Raw genomic sequence first — 24307 nt, forward strand, 5'->3', positions numbered from 1 at the left:
AACATGTACACATTGTTCCTTGCCATATGAATACACACCATTGCTCATGAGATGGAGTAAAATAAGTTATTATGTTTTGCAAAAATCCTACTTATAAGAACCATCACATTTCTAGGAATATGATTTATCATGTTAAATGTGTGATTTCTAATTTGCTCTAAAATATTAAAAGTCTAATTTCCTTATTCAACTTGGCAACCCTATTGAGTGGGGAAATGACTGATTAAACCTTCTCTTTCAGGTACTATTATAAATTAATTTCACCATTTTATTTGAGAGAGAGACATGAGTTGGTGCATAGTTAGAATCATATCCATGTGACAGAACAAGCCTGATAAACTACTTGGTAGCAAAGGCTAAGTTCATCTGTCAAAGAACTATATTTCATTGAAGGATTGTCACTATTATTATTAGGTAACTGAGCAACTGTACAGAAAATGATTAAGAAATAGGATTAATACAAATTTACTTAAGAATGTTACTTTTAATAAGTTCTGCACTATTTTCAATATGAATATAAAAATCCTTCCATCAGGGTCATCATTCGTAGGATGTGTGGAGTGAGACACTGGACAGGCAGAGGCGTACCCAGAGTTATTTAGGCTGTCGTCAGCGCTTTCTAGAACCTTACAGCATCAACCTTGTAGCTTAAAATTTGAGTTGGAAATATAAAGAGCTTGTCCCTGGAAGAAAAACCTCTTTTGTATAAGAAATGTTTACCTTTATTTGAAGTAATGCTTCCTGTTTTGGGACACCAGCTTTCTTTATATTCATATTTTCTTCAAGCTCTTATTTTCAACACCTTCTTTACAGTTAACATGAGTCTATGGAAAGTTGAATACAGGTTTTGTTGTATGCTTTTAATTTTGAAATTCTTTATTCTGCATTTTATGCAGTTCCGGATGTATTTGGCCTTATATCTATCACTTCATTGGTATCAGCTTGATCTTTTGGATTACTAATAAAGATCTATAAAGACAAGTATCACATGTTCTTTTAGCAGGTACTTTAGAAATTAAAAGACACACCCTTGATCTGTTTTAATACAAATCATCACATTCACCTCTACCCTGTGTACGCTTTGACATTAGAACACTTTTAAGTCCACACTTAATCTAGACTGCATGAGTTCAAGTGCCAGCTCTGCCCCCTCATTAACTAAATATTGCTCAAAAATCTGTGTCCAAGCCCTTGAAAAGGAACAAGAAAGGATGAAATGGAAAGGCTAAGGTGCAGATAAAGAGCTTTAGACACGGTATGTAGGAGATGCCAGTGGGAAACCTAGGTAGATAGGTGAATCAGCCTGGTGATCAATGGGTTTGTGCTATGGTTGAATCCTGAACATTTCCCAGTGTGAAGTGTTGAAGTCTTAGTCCCCAGACAATGATGATATAGAGAGGGTGACACCTTCAGGAAGGGGGATCCTCATAGAAGGAAAACTAGGTCACTGGGGATATCTGGACCCTTCCCCTTTCTTCTCTTTGTTTCCCAGTTGCCATAAAGTGAGCAGACTTGCTCTACCATGTGCTTCCCAACATAAATTTCGGCCTCATCACAGGCCCCAAAACAGTGAAGACAAGTTACCATGGACAGAAACCTCTCAAACAGATTGAAAAACAGGATGGTAGGAAGATGCACTGCATTCACAGCTAGGAGACCAGATGGAGTCCTTAAGGAGTTATGCTTTCTAGAAGAAGATCTAATTAGAGTGACTGGTGAGGAAGGAGGAAAGCCATTACAATAGTGTCCAGGAGAGGAATACTAGGAGACATCACACAAAAGAGGGGTGACTAACTATGAACCGTTAACACGCACAATGGCCTATCAAACACAATGACATGTCCACAATGTCCATTTAGGTTGACAATAAGGTTGCTCTGCCCTTGCCAAGAACAATTAGGGTAAAGAAAGAAAAGGCTTAATGAAGAGGTTCCAAGAGAGAATGGGAGGGGGGAAAAAGAAAGTGAAGCAGACAAATGAAGCAATAGCTGGAAAGGCAGATGAGATGTTCTCCAGTGAGAGGGTGATTGTCACGACTGTCACTTTTATTTGATGAAGGTAATAGCCTGTCTGCTGTAGACTGCAGGATCATGTTTTGGTTCACCTGGATGAATGAATTGACTTTTTGCCTCTTTGGTCTATTTCATTGCTCAGTTGTTTGATTAAACATGTCCTTGGTTGTTCTTTAAATGGATTGACCATATTCTTTCTCAGATGGTATACAGGGTTAAACATCTTTACTGAGCTGGAATAGGGGTTCCTGGTATCGGACAACTTGAATTTTGGAAAGCAGCTCCCAACTGTAACTTTTGCTGCACTACAATTTGGGGTTGGTCAGGCTATATTATTTTAAAAGTGTTCAAGTTAACTATCTACAAGACCTCTAAGCAGTCACACGTCATCATGTGTTTTGTATCCTCCATTTATCATTATAACTGTAACTGACATACAAAGGTATTCTGAGACTTAGGACAACAAGTGTACAAGGACTAATGCTTTCAGATGGCAGGGAGTATTCTGATCCTCAGATGTCAGTATCAACAGATGAACACAAAAATGTGTTGTGTTGGTTTTCTAGGGCTGCCATAATGAAACATCACAGACTGGGAAGATTAAACAACAGAAATTTATTCTCTCATTGTTCTGGAGGTGAGAAGTCCAAGATGAAGGTGTCAGCAGGAATTGTTCCTTTGAAGGCTTCTCTCCTTGCTCCTTGGCTTGCAATTGGCCACCTTCTTGAATGTCCTCCATGATCCTTCCTTTGCTGGGTGTGCATCCTTTGTGTCTCTTTATGTGCTAATATCCTCTTCTTATGACACCAGTCAAAATGAACTAGGGCACACATTAATGACCTCATTTAAACTCAGTCCCTCTTTAAAGGACCTGTCACGAAATACAGTTGCATTATGAGGTACTGCAAGTTAGGGCTTCAATATATGAATTTTGGGGGAAGATAATTCAGCCTATAATCTGGCATAATATCATTACTGCATAATCACTTCCACTTAAAAAATAATGTTGGGGCTCTGAATTACTCATATAATTGAGAAAATTTTTAAATTTGTAGATACCTAAATTATTAAAAATTTTACATTCAACATATAGAAGCCATGGCAGATAATATGCAATACAACTTAGAACCATTTAAACAAAAATTCTTGAAAGAAAAAAATTCTATGCCTTAATGTATGAAGACACAAACAGTGTGATACTCTAACTTTGTGTACAACCAGAGAGATGAAAATTTGCCTCTATAGATGTAATATGACAGCATTCTGCTGTCATACATAACAAATTAGAATAAAAAGTCTTTAAAAAGACGAACTTTAGTAACCCGTAAGATTCTTTTTGTGTTGTCTCCTGATGATTAAATATAAATGTGATAATTGCTCATGTAACAGAAAAAAACGTTCACATTTTAAACCTAATTCTGTCTTATGTTGAGTGAAGTTTGAGTGAGTGACAACATACAAATCTTGATGCAAATTTTGATAAGATAGTACAAGTTTCAATAATCTTCTCCATGGAGTGATTATCAACTTGAAAAAGCAGACTACAACCTGTCTGAATAAATCTGATGCATTTTCAAAAATATTTCCTTTTGCAATACACACTTCGTGCGTATTTAATAATTAAAATTTTTCATATGAGCCAGGAAAATCAGCATAAGCCATATATTTTTTTTTGCTTCAATCCCTTTGGCTTGTTTTTGAGTTCTTCATGCCATTCTGATGAATCATCAGGTAAAGATCTATTTAGAAATCAAGTACTTAAGAATCATGGCTAATAATTAACTTACAGGATACAGAGTGCCTTCTGTTTGTGTTATATAGGCTTAATTTAAAATAAAGCAATATTCACGTTGATGTTCGGGAAAATGGTAGAAACAGCTTGAAATATAAATTAATTTTTTTAAAAAGGAAAAAAAGACCAGATAATCCATTTGATTTATTTTGCAATGACCTTTAAATTTTAAAAATATTGGAGAAAGACCAGTCACATTCAAGGGGACCTGTAAATCAATTTTCATTTTTTACTCAAAATAAATGAGATGTTGCCATTTTCTCTCACACTTGAAAAACCAAAGACAACAGTTCAGGAAAGGAGGAAAAACTGAAGTCATTAGACTTTTAAGTTCAAATTTCAAGAAATATTCAGATAAGGCAGGTAAATACTCCAGACACTTTCCCATTGCTCATTACTGTCAAATATATTAATTTCCACATGCCTCTTTATGTCATGTAATATATTATTTATTAGAAATAATAGTTTATTTAAAATTACTTTTTCTTTCTAAATCACGATTTAGTTAAAGGACGGCTCCCCAATAGTGCCACCTATCTATAAACTGCCCTGCAGTTTTATTTACTTTTTTTTAAAAAAAAATTCCAATTTATTTGGATTTAAAGAATAAATACCATCTGGCCATGGTTAACTACTCTATCCCCAGCAAATATAAGTGGTATTTTACAGTGAAGACAGTCACAGCATTTAAGAGCACATTATTGTTCTACATGGAGTAACTGAAAATGGGTCTGTGTACACAAATTCAGATAGGAACACCGCCCCCCCCCCCACCAAAAAAAAAAATACAAGAAAAAAGAAGAATTACTAAGAATAAAGCATAGCTCTATAAATAAATTTTTATAAAACCTCATCAATCCTAATATAACTTGAAAGAAACTAATGAACTGCCCGTAAGAACTATAAGATAGTATTATCTTAGGAAAATCCCCAATTTTGTGCCTAATCTTTATGTGAAAACAAAAACCAAGAGCTTTGTCAGTTTCACTGGCACAAGAAGAAGACCACTGTTTTATTAAAAGGGGGAAAAAAATACAGACAGACTGATGGAATGTGAACTGGTAGTCAAGTACTGCAAACATGTAGTCAAGTTAAACTATTCCCCCTTCCTCAAACTGGCTATGTATTGTACACTTCCAGTTTATTCTGACAATGCAGAGAAAGATATTACAATCTCAGAAAGTAACAGAAAATCAGACAACAGCAGCAAAAAGATCCCGTCAGGGTGAATTTTGTTCGTACCAAAAATACAGTTAGGAACCCTAAAATATTGCTTGCCTACAGCAACAGGGCAAATGACATCCCTGCCAGGCCTATCAACGTACTCCCTCCACTGCAGTGTTAAGTCTCCTCTTAGCAGCCACTGACAAACAACTCGAGTGTAGTGAATGTATGCTGTGGCTGGTTCACTAACACCATAAATAACACCACCATTAATCACTTCAGCTGGCTGAGAATATTAGCTCTGGGAAAATATTTAGACACTGAGCTTTTCTTCATAACAAGCAATTTCTCCTTACCAAGGTCTGGTCCTTAGTGAACTAGTATAAATCTTAGGCTACCCCTTTGGTTGTTAAGTTCTTGTCTCTTTTTTAAAATAAGCCCAGTGCTGTTTGTTAGTCAGTCATGAAAATGAATTCTTCCCCTTTTCAATTTGCTACCTTAAGGCAGACCCTATGTAAACCTAAAAGCATATGGTAACAATATACAAGGTTTCTCAAAGTGCAAGATATGTTACAGATAGTTTCATAGACTTCATTTAAACACACATTTTATACAATACAGTACAGTTTGAGATTTCTGCTCATAAATTATTCCACTTAGATAACTACTTAAAAGGGTTGACCATTTAAAGTAACCCAGCGCCTTCTTACACAGGTTAATACAATTGAACTTTACAAGCTTTGTTCAGACCAAAATAAGATTAATCTTACACTTCATCACATATATACATATTTTAAAATACTCTTTTAATGTCTGAGTATACCTACACAGATTTTTTAAATAGAGACAAACTTGCCATAGACAAACTTTCAGGAATTATAATTTGGTTTCTGATTTAGACACAAACACTGTATACAATATTTAAAAAAAATAATTTGTTAGACAATTCATTTAATTTCTTTCTGCAAAATCTGTTCACCCTGTAACTCTTTAGGAAGGGTTCTTGACCGCTGTAGAACCACACTAAGTTCTTCAATGACCTTTGATGGCAATTTATGATCGGTGTCCAAAGCAGCTTTGCTATTCCTATCGTCGGCCTTCCCCAGTGTCTTTAGGCCTTTGTGGCCTTTCTGGTGCCCACGCGGAACCTCGGACTCCGTGTCCTCCAGGCAGTTGAAACTCCGGTGTTTTCTGGTGCGATTTCGAAGTTTATCCTCCTTGTGCTCGAGGCACTGGGCCACGATGGAGGCTCTGTCCTTCAAGCTAGGGTCCATGAACTCTCTGTCACGCTTTTCACTGAGCCGCAGCCTTTCAAGTTCTGCTTTTGCACTCTAAAAATAAAATGTCCCATAGGAAAGAAAGATTTGGCATGACTGATGTTTAAGAAATATGTTCCACATAGCAGTTGATGCTTTCTATATAAGAGCTTATTTCTAGGATGTAGGTCTAATTTTACTTTGACACAAATGGCGTATCTGAATTTATATACTCATCTTGGAGCTACAAAATCAAATATAGAGTGTGGAAATTCATTTTAACATGGATTTAACATATCATCTCAAAGATAACAGGCTAGCTATCTAAATTGATTCTCATTTCAAACTGGCCTCTTCCAACTCATTTCTGCTCATGGCCTGTGCATGCACCCTTAGTCCACAGAGTATGGTACTTGTGGGTCCAAGGGGAAAAGTGTTCTTTTTGGTCATGTGAGCCAGAGGTGCTCTGCACTGCAGCCCCCTCTTCGAGATTCACAATACATAATAGCATATTAAAGATTTTAAGAAATTTTGTGGCAGAGAAATTAGATTTGCTTTTTTCCCTTATTTTATTTTCCTTGACTAGTAAAACCCTTTCCCCCATATAATGACTATTAGAATACCCCAGGTATGTTTTTTATAAATTAATTGATTTTTCAGTACTGAGAATTGAACCAAGGGATGCTTAATCATTGAGCCACATCCGCAGCATCCCCCTTTTTAAATTTTTTTATTTTGAGATAGGGTCTCCTTAAGTTGCTTAGGGCCTCACTAAGTTGCTGAGGCTGGCTTTGAAATTGGGATCCTCCTGTCTCAGCCTCCTGAATGCTGGGATTACAGGCATGTTCAACTGCACCAGGTACATTTTTAGAAATCCTTCTATATCAGTGCATGAGAGAGCACATTCATTTGGGAAACTGCAAGGTCATACAAGTACAAGATGTATACTGCAATGGAACAAAGGTAGACTTTTAAAACTAGCATTCAGGGCACCTTGTGGCTGTGCAATACCTAGTGTATAGAACGTTTCTGGATTCTCAAAGGGGACCACAAGCCAATCAAGTATAAGATATGGTTTTGTGTATCACATTAGTAGTTCCAATTGTCTTTCATCCACCATCAGAAATACTCTGGTACTCCCTCAAATGTAGAATGTAGGGCACAAGCATTATTAACATATATAATGCTGAAATTAGGTATACTATAAAATTTAATATCAGCCTAAACAATGTATGACCTTTTGCTGGAAATACAGTGGGAGTGACCTGTTCAGAGTCAGAGGATGAGAGAGTTGAGAGTAGAGAAAACTATGAGTGCTTTACATGAATCAGACTCTGTTGTGCTAGACGGATGTGCATGTTGTAAGGCCAGAAAACCAAGGGCACAGGTATTGAGGAATGAAGGGCAGTATTTATGTGCACGCTGTCCTTAGAAGATAAGATATTTATAATTTAAAAAGGGACAGATAAGATGTACAAGTAGGTAAACACCAGGTGGCTTGCTCCAGGCAGTAGGAGCCTGTGTCACACAGCGTTGAGAGAAATGGAGCCTCTCTCCCCCAGCTGCAGAGAGCAGTGTCTACTGTCAAAGCCAGAGCTCTGGGCAGTGAATGGATTCTCAGAGCAAATCACTCACAGGGTTTTAGTTGAGGCACTCATATATTAAATCCACTAAAGTCAGAGATGCATGGTTACGGGTGTCCTATGATACCAAAAAGAAATATGGCCAGCATATACAAATTACCAGTATGAACTCTTTTAAATGACTTTTATTACTAAACCTGCAGTAATAATATTCATGATATAAATATTTAATAGCCATGTTATAAAACATATAATCATATCACTAAGTTCCCGATGCTTTAAGTTTTATATGACTATTTGCAGTTTAAAGTATATGATCTACATTTTAAGATGCAGAAATAGAAATTCAAAGAAGAAACAACTGGCCCAAAGTCACATAAGTGGGAGTTTGGAATGTGATCCCTGGCTGGCCTGATTGATGTGTTTCTTTTTAGCACATCAAAATCCTCCAGGAAGACCAGGAAGGTAATGTAGGAGAAAGGGATGGATGGAATTCTAGATGACTTATCTCTGTTTCACTGTAGCATGCTTACTGGTTCATTATTTTTGTTTTACTGATATAATTTTAAAAAGGAGTGACCTTTTTGACAGGGGGCAGTATAACTCTTGGAGTAAAGCACTTCTCCTGCCTCAGCCTCCTGAGTCACCAAGACTAGAAGACCACACCCCTGTGCCCAGCTATAAATGGCAATTTTGAAACCTATCCCACACTGTCTTCCAAGTTCTTATTTTCTTGTATCAACATATGATAACCATATGCCAGGTGCTATTCTAATAAACTCTCATGCATACTATTATTTAATTATCACAGCTACCTTAGAGAGTAGGGACTTTAATTACCTTCACATGCTTCCAGATAAACAGAGAACACAAAGCTATAGTGCCACAGGGAGTTTCTAATGTTTACTCTTGGACACTGTTTGCCCCTCTATGGGTGATTTCTTTGCCAATAATTTACTCACCCCCACTTTTCTTTTTTTTTTTTTTTAATATTTATTTATTTATTTTAGTTTTCGGTGGACACAACATCTTTGTTTGTATGTGGTGTTGAGGATCGAACCCGGGCCGCACGCATGCCAGGTGAGCGCGCTACCGCTTGAGCCACATCCCCAGCCTCACCCCCACTTTTCACCTGGCTCTCTGCTCACTGACATAATTAATTTTAGAAATCACTACTTCCAGGAAGCCCTCCAGGCCTGAATGAGGTACTATCATACACCTCTCCAAAAAACCTCAGGCAATCCAAGTCAACCAATGTATTAACCTGCCAACAGCTTTTATTGAAAAATAATTCTCCCTCTGTATATCCCTTGGTATATATTTTTTTCTGATGAATATATTAGTCCTTTTATGTCACTTTCTATTTTTAACAAAATGTCAAAAATGGTTAGTCATTTTATAAATATATTTTCTTACATATTTGGATGAATCTAATCTTTCTATAATAAACATTTTTAAGGTTCACAGGAAAAAATTTTTGTTCTTTAAATGTTGTTTAAATGCCTTTTAAAGTGAGTTTCAGTGCTTTTCCCAACACTAGAGAATTTTTAAAATATCTGCTAAATTTGTCAAATCAACAAAACACCATAATTACTAAATTTACAAAAAAGTTTAGTTTACTATGATTCAGAAACTTTTCCAGCAATTACTATTGCATGGAATTGTTTTAAGAACTTTTAAAAATATTTTTTAATTTTAGACGGACACAATATTTTTATTTTATTTTTATGTGGCGCTGAGGATGGAAGCCTCATGCATGCTAGGTAAGTGCTCTACCACTGAGCCACGCACCCCCTGTTTTAAGAACTTTTAACAATTTTTTTCATAGTTTTGTTAGTTTCCTGATCTTAAGCATGTTAGAAAATTATTTCTAAAATTCTGGATTTGGGATTATGTAATAAATTAACATGTGTAATCATCACCAACACTGGATGTCAATGTATTTTTTCACCCTAAAAATCTCTTTTTTGCTTTGTTTCATAACTGATCTTAAGGCAATGCCAGGAGAAGCTAGGGTCCCTGTAGGGTATATGCACTCCCTACGTTAGTGCCACTGGTGCAACCTGTGTCCTCTGTCCTGGATTCCTATGGAATGTGACCCTTAAAACATTAGGATTCTAGATTTTTTTAAGGAGCCTTTAGCTCTGCAGTGTGGTTTATTATTCTTTCTTCCCTTCTCTTCTCTCTCTCTCTTTCTCTCTTTTATATATATATATACTTAGAGGAACAAGGTCATAATTTTTCGGAAACTTAATTCTTTCCATCAGTGGAGCAGGACCAAGTAATGCAACCAAGGACAAACCTTTGTCTTTTAGAGAAGGAGTATTACAGTGGGATAAATGTTCAAGTTCATTTTTGTACATGGGAAAACTTTGAAAAAACTTGATCACTAGGTTCAAGTGCATTGAGTCTTTCCAAGATGATTTCTGTTTGGAGGGCAAGAGATTCAAATAGCTTAATCCCAATTTTAAGCTCAAAAAGATAAAATGTTTTTCTCTTTGCTTTGAAGAACTTGATTAAGGTACAAAGACATGCATTAGTCCCAAAGTGGCTGACGAATTTTGGAAATAAAGAGCCTATGTTCTTCCCTGAAGAACCACACTTCATGTCAAGACTGACATTATTTGCACTTTCCTATCTCTCCAGATGAAAAAGAAAACAAATAGCAGCCTTCATGAAAAATGCCAAGTCTTTCTTTATTGATGCTCAGGGGTCATCTTGTAGTTCCTTAAATTAGGTAAGACACCCCATGGGTTCTCAAACCCCTGGAACTTGGTTATGTCACTAGTAAATCTAGTTACCAAGCTCTGGACATTTTCTGCCATGGTCTCACTCTAAGGGTTTTATAACTAAGTTTTTAAGTCCAAATTCAGACAGTTATTTTATCATCAGAATTTCTATGCAAATATTTAAATTGCTTGGCTACTTAGAGATAAAAGTAATAAGTGGCATTGTACATACATAACTGGGTGGTCAGTGACATAAACATGACTAGCACAGTTATTCATGATGTTTTCTTCGTGTATATGGTTGTTATTCTGTTTTTTGAAGTGATTATTACTGTGCTTTTGAGGTCAAGGAAATATTTAACCTGCTTAGTCACATTAAAAGACAGAAAAATCCATTAGGCTAATAGAAGACAACCCAAATCCCGACCCACCTCAAAGCTTCTCTGGGCTTGGGTTGCATTTGCCTCTTGCTGAATCGGAATCAGAGGTAAACCTCCAATTTTGGGATTTTTGGTTATTGACCGTTTCCGTTCCTTTCCAGCTGGCGGCCATATGTCATCTTCATGCTGTGGAAACACGAGTTCACGCTGTTGGTGTGTGGTTTTGTCATGCAGTACCCCGTGTTAGTGACTTGGCTCCTTTTCTGTACACCCAAATCAAGCGATCTGCCCTCCATGAGAATGCCACTGGTAATTATGATGTTGACTCTGGCAGCGACATGGCTCGAGGACCTGAAACTCTTAAGTGAACTGAGCTTTGAGGTCTCAGTTTAATTTCTAAGTTTCAAATTCATGCCTTCCGTTCTACTTACCAAGCCAAATGGGGGAAAATATTTGAGAAAACTGGCAAATCTCTTTGTAATAGAAAAATAATACACTTGTCTATATTTCCAGATCCTGTAATAAAAGTAGCTATACATTTATTTTCTCCCTAACACCAAAGGTGATCTTAATGTAAAAACAATTTGATTTTTACATCCCCGAATCAACCTAAGGCGTGGATATCTGAGAAATTACCCTTATTTTATGACCTTTTGAAAAATGTTACTTTTTTATCTAATTGAATTTTGAAGAAATGTTACCTGTTTACACAGACATTTATACTGAAAATAGCTGTACAACAGAGAGTGTGGCACATTTGTTCTCAAATTATTGACTATACATTCTAGCCCACTAAACAGTTATAGATATGACTGGAGAAAAGTTAATTTTGCAATAGGGGATAAATGTCCACAGGTAAAAATATAAGCTTCTGAATGATTAATCCTTGAGATATACATATAAAAGAAAAATCTTTAAAGAATTTTTCTACTCCTCAGGGTAGATTAACTTTTTAAAAATTGGGAAAAGCAAATTGATTTTTCAGACAACTATGGAAAAAAATACAGAATACCAACTACAAAATGAGAAGTTTAAGATGCTTTGGTGAAATAAAAAACATTTGGTGAACTATATAGCAAAATGCCTCCTCTTTGTTTTCATCATTTGTTAAAGTTCTTGTTCTTATGTTGCAGTTAGCATTTTAATGCATTGTTTTATAACAAAGAATTCATTTCTACAAATACATACGGTGTACCCTTTAAAATAGCTAATTTACATTGATGGGCTTACTTGGTAGATTTTGTGCCTATCAATATACACGTACCATTTCATCTAATCTTCAATTACTCTACAGTGTTAAGTTCTATTGTTATTAAACTTAGTGTTTATGTATAAGATATACCTTTGAATATTAGAGAAGTAATTACCTTGATTCAGCAAACCTGTAATGGCAGATGGTACGGTATTTCAATCAGAAAAAAGGTATACACTTCATGTTGTTATTAATTATTATTTTTAAATTTATTTTTGGTACCAGGGATTGAACCTAGGGGCACATAACCACCAAGTCACATCCCCAGCCCAATTTTATTCTTGATTTTGAGACAGGGCCTTTCTAAGTTGTTTAGGGCATAAGTTGCTGAGGCTGGTTTTGAACTTGCAATCCTTGTGCCTCAGACTGCCACTGGGATTGTTTTTATGTCATGGTCCCAAACATTGTAAAATTAACTTTGATATTATGTAATGAGGTTGTTCTCAACATGTCAAACTATGAGAAATCTATTAGAGAAGGAATTTAGGTGACTTTTCAAATTGCTGATATATAACATGTATGCTAAATGATGATTTGGGGAAAGCAGAAATCCCTAGGTCAGAGTGACATGTTCTTATTCAACATTTATAGCTATTGGTGACTTCAAAAGTCATGCAACAGGGATTATACACTTGAGGATCATACTCTCACTGTTATACTGATCATACTCCACTTCTGCCTCTCACTTTCTAACTTGACCTCCCCATCTTTTCAGCTTTGTTTCATTCACTGTAAATATTTTTTTTTGACTCATTGAGACTCCTAATCCATTCACCAACATTCTTCTTCCATGTTTTTTTCCTGTTTCCTTCATAGCTTGACTCAGATTTCATGGTGAATTAGTAAACTCTCTTTTCCTTATAAATTATCTTTAAGCCTCATGCTTAATTCTATAATACTTTATTTTGCAAAGCCCCAAACCTAAACATAATTCTAATTTCTGGGTGTCTTCTAGTTGATGGAGAAAAAATAGAAGATTATTCTGTAGCTTTATCTCCCTTTAAATCTAGCCTTAAATTTCCAGAAAGCAGCTAGAAAGTATCTTGGAGTTCTGGTGCAGGACAACTGGTTTCTGCACACTCTATACAGATTATTTCCCCACTTTTCTCCACCTTCCTAATAGCTTTGCCTGCCATACAAATTATGTACTTGCTGATTTCATTTTAAAAGTTATGAGAATCACTTAAGAATATAATATTGCCACCACAAAATGTACTGATCTCCCTGCATCCGTAACTTCTTCCTTGTAATTTAACATTTGCTCATTTGCTCTGATTTTGAGTAGCCTTGTTCCAGTCCTATCTATAATTGCTCAGTAGACCAGAATGTGTAGTCAATAATTTGAGAACAAATGTGCCACACTGTTGAGTAATGATTTTTAGGCTCTGATGAACAAACGTGCACTTGACCACAGTGCTTCACGTCTGTCCAGGGCCTCTCATGGTTTCAAATATCTTTCCTCCTCTGTCAGCTTATTTTTCAATCACTGGATTTCCTCCATCAGCATATATATTAAATAGATAGTCTCCTATCTTAAAGACAAACGGAAACCCCCCAGTCCTACCTTGACCTCTTCTTCCTACCTGGTCACAACATCATGATCTCCACAGCAAATTACCTGTCAGACTTTTTGTATCTAGTACCTGCTTTTCTTCCTCTCACCCCTCCTTATTTCCTTTGTTTTTATCTAGCCTGCTTTACTTTGGAAGTTCACAATGTTCCATGCGCTCTCCATCTTTCTGCCCCTCCGCTCTGTTACCTCATCCAATCCCACAGCTTTCTCTACAATCACAAATTTACATTTCAGCCCCAAACTTTCGCCTGAGAGTTTTTGACCCAAGTTGCATTTCCATTTGTGTATCTAAAGGTATCTCAGATTTCATGTGACCCAAACCGAACTCTTAATTTCACCATACATCTCTGATACTTTTAAAACAGGGACTACTAAATATGATCTGTCTCTGCGTTCCTTGTTCCTTATATCTTCCATTGCACAGTCCTCTTTATGGAATAAAATGAGACATGACAATATCTCTGCAACAGGACAGTGCTGGCCCCTGTCCTTAGAATGACCCCTCTGTCTTCTGTTTTGGAATCGGGACTCGAACCCAGGGCTCTGTGTATTTGAGGCAAGTGCTTTGCCACTAAGATACATCCCGGCACCTAGGATGACCCCTTTTAATACTGGATGACCCATCTGCATTTCAGACGGATCTCAGCTCCCCCGTCATCTAGTCAAAAAGCCAATATCTGAGGATTTTTTTCCGCGAGGGCCCTCCTTATCTCAGCCATATTTTCTTCTTCTTTTCCTCCCTGCTCCTCATGTCTTTCTTCATCCTTGTCCCAAACACTTGGCCCTATTATCTTCTCTTCCTCCCACTTTTGCAGATTATTCAGATTATTTTATCACAGTGATGTCCATCTGAATTTTTATCTGGCTACTTGTTTGTCATCTTTTCCTCTTTCCTATTTTAGAAATACTGAGTATGCACTTGGCAAAAGGCCAAAGACTCCACGGGCAGTCTTTCCTCTCATGGAGTTCACATGTTAGTAGGAGAGGAAGACATAAAGTAACTAATCATACATGTGTTTTTAATTGGTGTTATAATGGATATAATGAAGAAGTATAAGGTGCTAAGGGTCTAACTGTTCTGAAGGCCAGGGAATTTTTCTCAGAGAATATGATATTTAAGGTGACATCTAGAGAGCTTTTGAAGTAAAGGGAAGAGGGGATGGATATTAGAAAGTTTTCTAGGTGCCAGAAAGAACTCCTTGTAAGGAACATTTGCTGTTGGTGTGTGTGTGTGTGTGTGTGTGTGTTGTGTGCACACACACATTAGTGTATATCTATGCTACTTTGCTGTTTCCCTACCATGAGCCATAAATCCTTAATCCAAGAGAGCCTCTGTGTTTATCTTAATGAGGGAGCTGAATAATCTGCAGAAGTAGGAGGAAGAGAAAATAATAGGGCCAAGTGTTTGGGATGAGGATGAGAAAGGACATGAGGGGCAGGGAGGAAAAACTTGGTCACAGGAGTAGGCTCTGCTTACGCTATTTCAACCTCAGAGTCTACTGACTTCAATTATAAAAACAGAAGCATTGGATTAGATTTATTGCTGACAAAAACTATAACAGCGTTTGACTAGACAGTCCCAACTTTACTAAAACCCTTGAAGTCCAGTATTTTTGTTTTTTAAGCAGAGTCTGAGTGCCTGAATTTTTAAAAAGTCAGCAGCTAGTCTTTTCTTCCAAGTGCATTCGTGTGCGGTAACAGAAGGGGCAGGCTGGAGGAGTCACGTTTATTAACCACTGGAAAGGTTAATAAATTAAATGAACAGAGAAAACGTTTTTCAAGACAAGTAAGGACTAGATTTTGGGGTAAGTTAACTTCTTCCTTATAAAGGAAACAGGGAAGTACCCTCTCAGTAATGAAGAGTGGCAACTTAATCGTTAGCAATGAATGCCAACACTCTGTGTGAAGCAATGCTGGGAATTCAGCCAGACAAGGTTGGGAAAGAAACCAATCTCATTAATGGGACTATTTAACCCTTCTCTGAAAGAGTGAGTCCTCCTCCAGGGAGGAGACTAAATGGGAAGCTGAGTGTAAGCACTGCCTCAGAAAACCCTGAGTCTGAACCACTAACGAAATGAATAGCCCTGGGAAATGATGGAACATCCACTCTTAAAGACAACATGGTTTGTTAACAGGAGTGTACAAGTTGACTGTTCGGAACTACCTAGCACACACCAGATATGAAAGAAATGTACACTCCTACCCTAACTTCTGGAAGAACTGGGGTGGGAAGATGGAGAACAGAAATGGAAACAGGATCTGTCCCTAAATAAAGACGATGTGGGACTCCAGTGGGATGATAGCTGAGTCCCTCTTCCCTGTGCTGCCATGGTCAAGTGCACGTGTCTCCTGAGCCAAGGAACTGCTGGCTGATAAAAAGGAAGTCTGATAGAATCAACTTTTTCAAAGGGCAATGGATGGATTTAGATTCATATATTTTAAAAAAATGAGCATAAAAGTTTATTTTAATTGTATGAATATTAAAACTATTATAAAAGTTTTTTTTTTTAAAAAGAAAAAGTCACAAGCATATCAGCATTTCCTATATATAAAGTTGCTATATTCCATTCAGTAGTTAAAACAGATATCATACCTGTGCAATAAAGATACTGGCCATCCACTCCATCTGAGTGTGTGAACTTTCACAACATAGGTGCCTGCAAAACAAGATTCATAAAATAAATAATTCAAAACGACAACTGGATAGTCTCCACAGAATTCCTTTGGCAATAGAGCTATCAGAACTCCTTTTGGCTTTCTCTTGATTTAAAGTGGAATATTTCAGTCCAAGTGGTTTCTGTTAGGTAAACAATATCAAAATAACAGTGTAAATATATTGGTTTAAACAAAATACAGCAAAGGGCTTTGGTAACTGCTGCAAAATGATCAATATTTTTAGAGAGGCAGAAAGTCAATATCATTTTGCTTTTTTGGGTTCATGACTGTAAAACAATTTTTTCCCCAGAAACTCTGACACACACACACACACACACACACACACACACACACTCTTATGATGGAAGATTTTTAAAAAATGCTTAGACAGGTCTCATTATGATTAGACACACTAATGTCCACAGACTCATAAAAAATAAACTACATGAAAAACCACTACATACCCAGTAATACTGATTCAGTTACCTTGTATTGAAATCCTGAATAAAACAGAGATCTTGCCCTCAAGGTTTTTGTAGTATATTTGGGGAGCTAGGCATGTGAACCAGTAAATTGTAGCACAGTATGAAAAAGTAAAAGTGAAGCAGAATAGCAACACAGAAACTGTAGGTGCTGGGGAAGAGCAGGGAGATGGCATATTTTTTTAAGAAGAAGAGTTTTTATAACTAATGTTAGCATGATATAATAGAGCATTTCCATGTAATTATGTTCTTCCTATTCTTAGATTATTAAAATTTATTTACTTGAAAAACTGATAAAAATATGAAATTTCAAAAAAGATGCTTTCTTCCTCCATCAGAGTCTTAGGAAGTCAAATGTCTCTTCTCATTATCATGTCCAAACAAAAAAAATTATCTTATGTATGTACCCATGAATATAAAATACTACAGATGCAGAGAAGCAATAAATAATGATGACAGATGGGAGTCATCTGATAAGCCTTTGGGGGGCATCCAAGTTATCATCTGAAAAAGAATGACTTGGGTGCAATGGCACATGCCTGTAATCCCAGCGGTTCTAGAGGCTGAGGCAGGAGGATCATGAGTTCAAAGCCAGCCTCAGCGAAAGCGAGGCGTTAAGCAACTCAGTGAGACCCCGTCTCGAAATAAAATGCAAAACAGGGTTGGGGATATGGCTCAGGGGTCAAGTGCCCCTGAGTTCAATCCTTGGTACCAAAAACTAAACAAACAAACAAAACCAAATGTCAGCAAAAATGGCTGGAATTATATATTTTGGGGGGAAATCAATGAACATGCTAGTTGTAACACAGGTATATGTGCTGAGCTTGGAAAAGAAGTATAGAGAGAAAAATAAGGAAATTTGTAGTAATAGAATCTGAGAAGTCAGCAAATGCAGTTCATTAAAATCTTGTTTCATGATATTAAGAAAAATATTTCTGTGAGCATTAATTAGCTAACTGAAATGATCTGTGATATGAAATTGTATATAAAGTAAATGCTGGGGTGAATCAAGTGTTACAGAAGCCCACAAAATATAAAATATAAAAGGAGTCCACATTTTCTGTACCATATAGCTACTGTGTGTTTGGAATACCAAATTTAACATAACAAAAAGGGCAAGTTACATAAAGGCTGAACATTTTCTCTGATATGTAGATGCTAATTCACAAAAAGTGGGGGCTAGGGAAAAATAGAGCTACTTTGGATTAGGGAGGAGGGAGTGAGGGAAGGGAAGGGGGCATGGGGAAAGGAAAGATAGTAGAAAGACTGAGACATTACAACCCTATGTGCATATATGATTACACAACGGGTGTGATTCTACATCATGTACAACCAGAAGAATGAGAAGTTATAGTCCATTTGTATATGATGTGTCAAAATGCATTCCATTGTCATGTATAACTAATTAGAACAAATAAAAAAATGACGTAGGCAAAAAAAAGTGTTGGGGGGTTACAGACTAGGACCAAAATATTTGAAAAACCAAGTATCAGAAGCCTGGAGGGCAGCATTAGCTTTCTTGTGGGTAGATTTGCCTGGAAGAGTACTTATACTCCCAGGCAGTGTTGGTCCCAATCAAGATAAGAGGAGGAACCCTCATCCTCCTGAGGATTTCTTGCTTTACTTGGGGAAGATCACCAAGGAGCTTGGCACAAGTCTCAGTGGGAACTTCTCCCCTCCTTATGTACTCACACAGTTCCCTGATCTGCTACAGAGGTACAACTCAAGAATTCTGCCTAAAATTCACTTCACAGAAAGTTAAAACTCACGTCATTGATCTCTAAATCCTGCAACGTACTTACTTTCCTGACTTTTTTCCTTTCAACAACCCTTTGTTTTCAGACTTTACCTGGTTGGAGGCTTCATTTTCTTCTTCACACCAAGATAAAACTTCATTGCACTGAGAGGAAACATTTTGTCATATTTACTGCTCTGTAAAGGAAAAAAAAAAAAAGGCAATTGAACAGGTTTTATAATGAAACAGGTATTTTACTTGACATTAATAACTGAGTTTAGAATTATTTAGTTTCTCCAATGCTTCATAAATATAATACAAAATTTTAATAAATGAAGTGTCTTAATTACAATGTAATTAAATAAATGCTTTTAAATAATCTTGTATATACACATTCAAATGTCCCTTGGGGACAGATGTACATGAGAACTGATTTGTTTTTCATATTTTAAAAATATAACAAAATACATTTGCCATATATTATGTAACTTTATCACACCAACTGTATTACCTGGGGGCAGTACACTGTATTAAAATACATTCATAATTCTGTGATGAAATGCATGACATTTTATACAATGTGAGCAAAATCACAACTGTATATATTTATGTTAGTTGGGTCAAATTTTGGCACTAGATAATACATGATTTTTTGTACATTTTTTATTTCAAAGACTATGTACTTCTATGGACACATATTTAAGCTATCTTAAATATCATCTCTAATAATAATTCATTCAAATTTGGCCAAAAAAATATACATTTTACCATAGATTAACTGAATTGTATTTTCTCCACAATTTTCCTAACACATTTATCTGTGCTTAAGTAAAGATTTAAAAAATTTTAAAAGATGCATGAATATATATTCACATAGGTAAATTATTTGACATAGGCAAAATTTTAATCAGTATATTCTAACTTAAAGCATAATATAATAATCACATAGATCTCATCATTCACCTTTGGATATTCTATAATAGATTTTACAAAGAGGATAACTATGGGAATAATTTATAACACAACTTTCTCCATATCTCAAACATTTGCAAGGAAATCTTGTTTTTCATACTGGTATGCAGATATCATTTATAATTAAACGTGACGGATTTGAGGTCAGAAAGACTATGGTATAAATCTGGTTGTACCTTGTTAGTTTGTGATTTTACTTAAATTTCTCTGACTTAATTTTCTTGTTTGTAAATAAGGATGGTAAAATTATTGACCATATAAATTGGGTTATTATGAAGATTAAATGTACAAAGTTTTATTGTGAAGGGTTACTGTAAAAATAAAACAAAAAAAAATGCCTATGAAGGGTATAGTCCAGTAATTGCATAAAGTGAGCTCAAAGAAAATAATAACTATCATTGTTATAAATTTAGAACACAATCTCATAAAATTTTGAAATATGGGTATTTTTTAGGATCCTGGGACAATGCACAGATGCCCATGTAGCAAATGTACAGCTCTTCTGACTACTAAGTTCTATATTATGTCTTTTCTTTGTAACAACAGTTAAATTTGAAAAGTAAAGGGTAGAGAACTTTTTTTTTTTTTTTTTGGGTGGTGCTGGGGATTGAACCCAGGGCCTTGTGCATGTGAGGTAAGCACTCTACTAACTGAGCTACATCCCCAACCCAAGAACATGTTTATAAAACGAAAAACTGGTTTCCATGTAGCAAGCAGGTTAGGAGAGTATAAAGGAAAAATATATAGCTAGGTAATTAGAAATATGATAAAGAGCAATGCTCTGGTGAACAACAGTCTCTGTGGCAGGAATCATAAAGTCCACAGTGGTGAATTTATTTCTAATCCTTAGTTAATATCACTAAATTTGTTATTTTTATCACCAAAGATATTTTTGAAAACATGTATCTTGGATTTTTTTTCCTTACTGTTACGGATGGATTTCCAGATCTGCAGACACTGGGCAATGGATTAAGAACATCATTAAGAATTAGATTTTTGCCAAGATGGATAATTGACTTATGAAGTTTTGGTTATGCATTTACTAGCCATTTGTAGTTTTGATATGTCAACAATTTATCCATGTCTTTATTTATTTTTTTGCACTACTTCTTTATATATTAAACACGACATTATGTGTCTCTTAAGTGAAATATTCTATTCCAATTGCTATCTGCCATAATTTTGCTCACTGTTTACTTCCATTATTTTTATTAAGTCAAATATATTGATTTTTTTCTTTTAAAGTTTCTTAACTTTTATTGAAGTTTGAAGTGTTCTGACACATCTGATACTCAGTTCCATGCTCTTATACCTTTAAAGGTTGCTATCTTTAAAATTTTAAGTCATCAATTTAGAATATATTTTTATTTCTCCAGATAGTGGAGACTTTAAATTGAAAATTTTTTGACAATTATTCCACCTCATGCACTTTTCATAGAATATTTATTTAAAAATTAAATCCTAATATCTAATTCTCTTAAGTGACTTTATGGTACCATTCCTCTATGGTATGTTCACTTTTATGGTAGGATTATATTATTTAAGCTATTTTAGCTTTAACATATATCTTTTAAAAAATTTTTAAAATTATTTAAGCACATACTTTATTAGGAAGTAAATAGGCCTAACCTAGTATTCACTTTCTTTTTTTTATTCTAATTTGTTATATATGACAACAGAATGCATTACAATTCATATTACACATATGGAGCATAATTTTTCATATCTCTGGTTGTATATAAAGTATATTCACACCATTTGATATATCTATAAATAGTTGGGAAAATAGAAAATAGTTGGGAAAATAGATCACAATTGTTTAATTTTTTTATCCCCCGTTTGCAATTATTCTCACTTATTTGAAGTAGATTATCATTATTGCAAAGTATGAAAACACAACTCCTTTTGAAAATTTGAAAAGGATTATAGTTACGATCAATCGATATTAGAGAGGTGAATTTCTATAATTTTCCTCAAATCAGTCTCGACTTCTTGGTAAGGTCATTTTCTGATAGTTTATGCATTTTTTTTTCTTTTAAGTCCCCAAGGGACTGATTTCTGACTTTGTGACCTGCTAACTTTCTCAACTTTCATAAAGAACATTCCAAAATTTGAATGATCTATTACAGAATAGTTGGGTGGCTTGCTTTGGTGCTCAGCATCCCATTGTAAGAGATATTCAAAGAGAAAGCTGACTTTTAGGAAAATGCAGCAGAGTTGACTGCTGGCCACCTTTGTCAGAGGTCAATCAGATCACAGCCAATATGTCCTTTCTGATAGTTCAGACAGTCATTCCCTTGGACACAGTACCAACTTATAGCAGTGAAGTAGGGTAAGAGGCAGCAATTCCAATAGAACAGGGAGGGTGGTCATACATGTGTAAGGAGGAGAAATACAAAAAACAGTGACAAGTTCAGGCTTGCCTACGTTTTGAAGACCTTTTGTTAAGAGGTTGATAATCTAAAGTAACACAGTGAATTCCCCGAGCCACTTCTGGCACCCAGGTTCATTATTTTATAATGTATTCTTTCTTTCTAAACAAACACCAATAAAATCATCAGAGAGATCAACTATTGTGAAAAGAAATATTTTTTTTTGTTGCAATCTTTAAAGTAAATATGCATGAAGAGGAACTGGAAAGATACTAATAAAACAGTCTTTATAAAAGGAAAATCACTTGGCAAGATGAATTCACTACTGGCATATTACAACTCTCTCTTTTGGTGTATATAATTTCTGGATAATTCCTCCAAAAAGTTCAATGCACTATACTGTTATAAAGTCTGTAATCTGTTGCTTCAACCACCACATTTCAAAGTAAAACTTTTAACTAAGCCAATTAAATAAGCATGCTTGAAAAATTATTCCTGTAGCTAAAAGGAGTTTGCTTATTAGTGTGTGCAACTTTTAACGACCCCCTTTACTTACTTGCTTTTTTCACACTATTAACAGTATCATGGCAATATTCTTTGAAACCTCTCACCTTTTATGTAAATCAAGTCTGAAAACATTTTAATTAACATTTTTCTGTGCAGGGAAAACTTGCAAAACAAAATATACCTTCCCCTGTGTATTACCCTAATTTGTTGTTAATGAACATTCATAAATTATCTCTAATTAACACAAAGTTGCTTTAAATACACTTCTCAATTTGGAATTTCGACTCCCTTCTCAGGAAATCATTTTCTAAATACATACAAGTACAGATATATTAATGGCAAATGTCAAAACACAGCCAAATCTTTACTTAAGTTGGGGGATTTTACCATTGATTATTACTTGTGCAATTGCTTGAAAAGTTAATACTGGCAATGACTTCACCATCAATATAAATAGGGACTTATGTTCAATATGAAAAAATAACTGGCAAAGTAAAACTATGTGTTGAAAGTAACAGTAACTTCAGTTTAAAGAAAAACAATCTCTCATCTGCTTTCTTCACTGTGCAAATTAAAATATCAGTTGCATTAATAATTTATTCTGACAGATGTGTAAATGAAATTTTTAAACATTTACTAATTAGACTATAAACCTATAATCTGTTGTCACTGTGATTTAAAGAATAAACGTGCTTGGTGTCCTTAAAGAACACTACCTTTCAGACAGGGTACTAGCACACAGCAGTTTGTATAAATTATCTTAGAGCAAGATGATCCTTTTAAAGGCATACAAATTCTTAAAACAAATTCTGTTCAGGGATATTTATAATTCTTCATCTCAGAAAAAACATCTCTTAAGAGTCACTGCTCCATGAACTAGCTTCTTTGAGGCAGATAGTAGAGTTTACATCAGCTTGGAGGATAATTATGAATAATTAAATTGTATGTATAACCATGTTTGAAAATATTTAGTACCATTTAATGAAAAAGAGCTATCCTTTTAAAATAAAATCCTGTGAACAAAAACAGCAAGCTAAAATAATGTGAATTATTAAGGTTTTTAGTAAGTTCTTTCATAGAGCCTTTCAAATCTGACACCTGAGAATGAATTCTGGCTCCACTACTTACTTGTTATGTGGTCTTGGGCAAGTTTGTAATGTCTTTGTGGCTCTATTTATTCATATGCAAAGTAGGAATAATAATAGTACTGATTTTATGTTGTTGTTGTTTTTAATAAAGATAGCATGACATAATCCCAGTGAAATGTACCTAATGACTAACATATTATGTATATGAAAGAACAATTATTAAGGAAATTAACCCAGAAGATCAAGGTGAGTGGCCTATTATCAGAAACCAGAAATTTTTTCTTTATCAGATTCTATTCTATATGACTAAAATAATGATCTGTAAAGTCTGGCTTTAACTTGTACAATCACAAAATTTATGAACCTTAAAATCAGGTGTGCTCTATTCACATAGTTACAAATCCTTGTGCCTTATTTCTACAAATTCTACTATCCTTCTCCTGATAAAACTAAAGGATGATAATAAACATTAACAACCATGTAATATGGCAGACTCCCTTCTGGGTGTGTCAAGTGGAATAGTAAGGTTAGAGTACAGTATATAATACAATTTCCTGAGTAGAGGAACAAAAGTTGCAGAATTTCAGGATCTTCTGTTGTCCTCCTGGTTGTACATTTCACTGCCCTGGAAGAAGGCAAATGCAGGATGTACAAAGAAACTAAGAATGCTGCTAAAATTGATTTATGCCCACACAGAGGCTGCCCTACTCCCTACTGGAAGAATATATATATATATATATATATATATATATATA

General features: G+C 35.3%; 1 protein-coding gene across 1 annotated transcript in view; it reads right to left on the reverse strand.

The window, feature by feature from the left end:
* Positions 1-2607: 2607 nt before the first annotated feature.
* Positions 2608-24307, reverse strand: part of Arap2 (ArfGAP with RhoGAP domain, ankyrin repeat and PH domain 2) — a 188153-nt gene continuing 166453 nt past the window's right edge. The window contains exons 29-32 of the mRNA XM_048784042.1: positions 18728-18810; positions 16335-16398; positions 10968-11102; positions 2608-6299 (exon numbers count right to left, since the gene is read on the reverse strand). Coding sequence (XP_048639999.1) covers positions 5916-6299; positions 10968-11102; positions 16335-16398; positions 18728-18810 — 666 coding nt within the window. The 3' untranslated portion in view covers positions 2608-5915. The remainder of the gene's footprint in view (positions 6300-10967; positions 11103-16334; positions 16399-18727; positions 18811-24307) is intronic.

The sequence above is a fragment of the Marmota marmota genome, unplaced genomic scaffold (genome assembly GCF_001458135.2).
Source record: "Marmota marmota marmota unplaced genomic scaffold, marMar, whole genome shotgun sequence".
NCBI classification, from domain to species: Eukaryota; Metazoa; Chordata; class Mammalia; order Rodentia; family Sciuridae; genus Marmota; species Marmota marmota.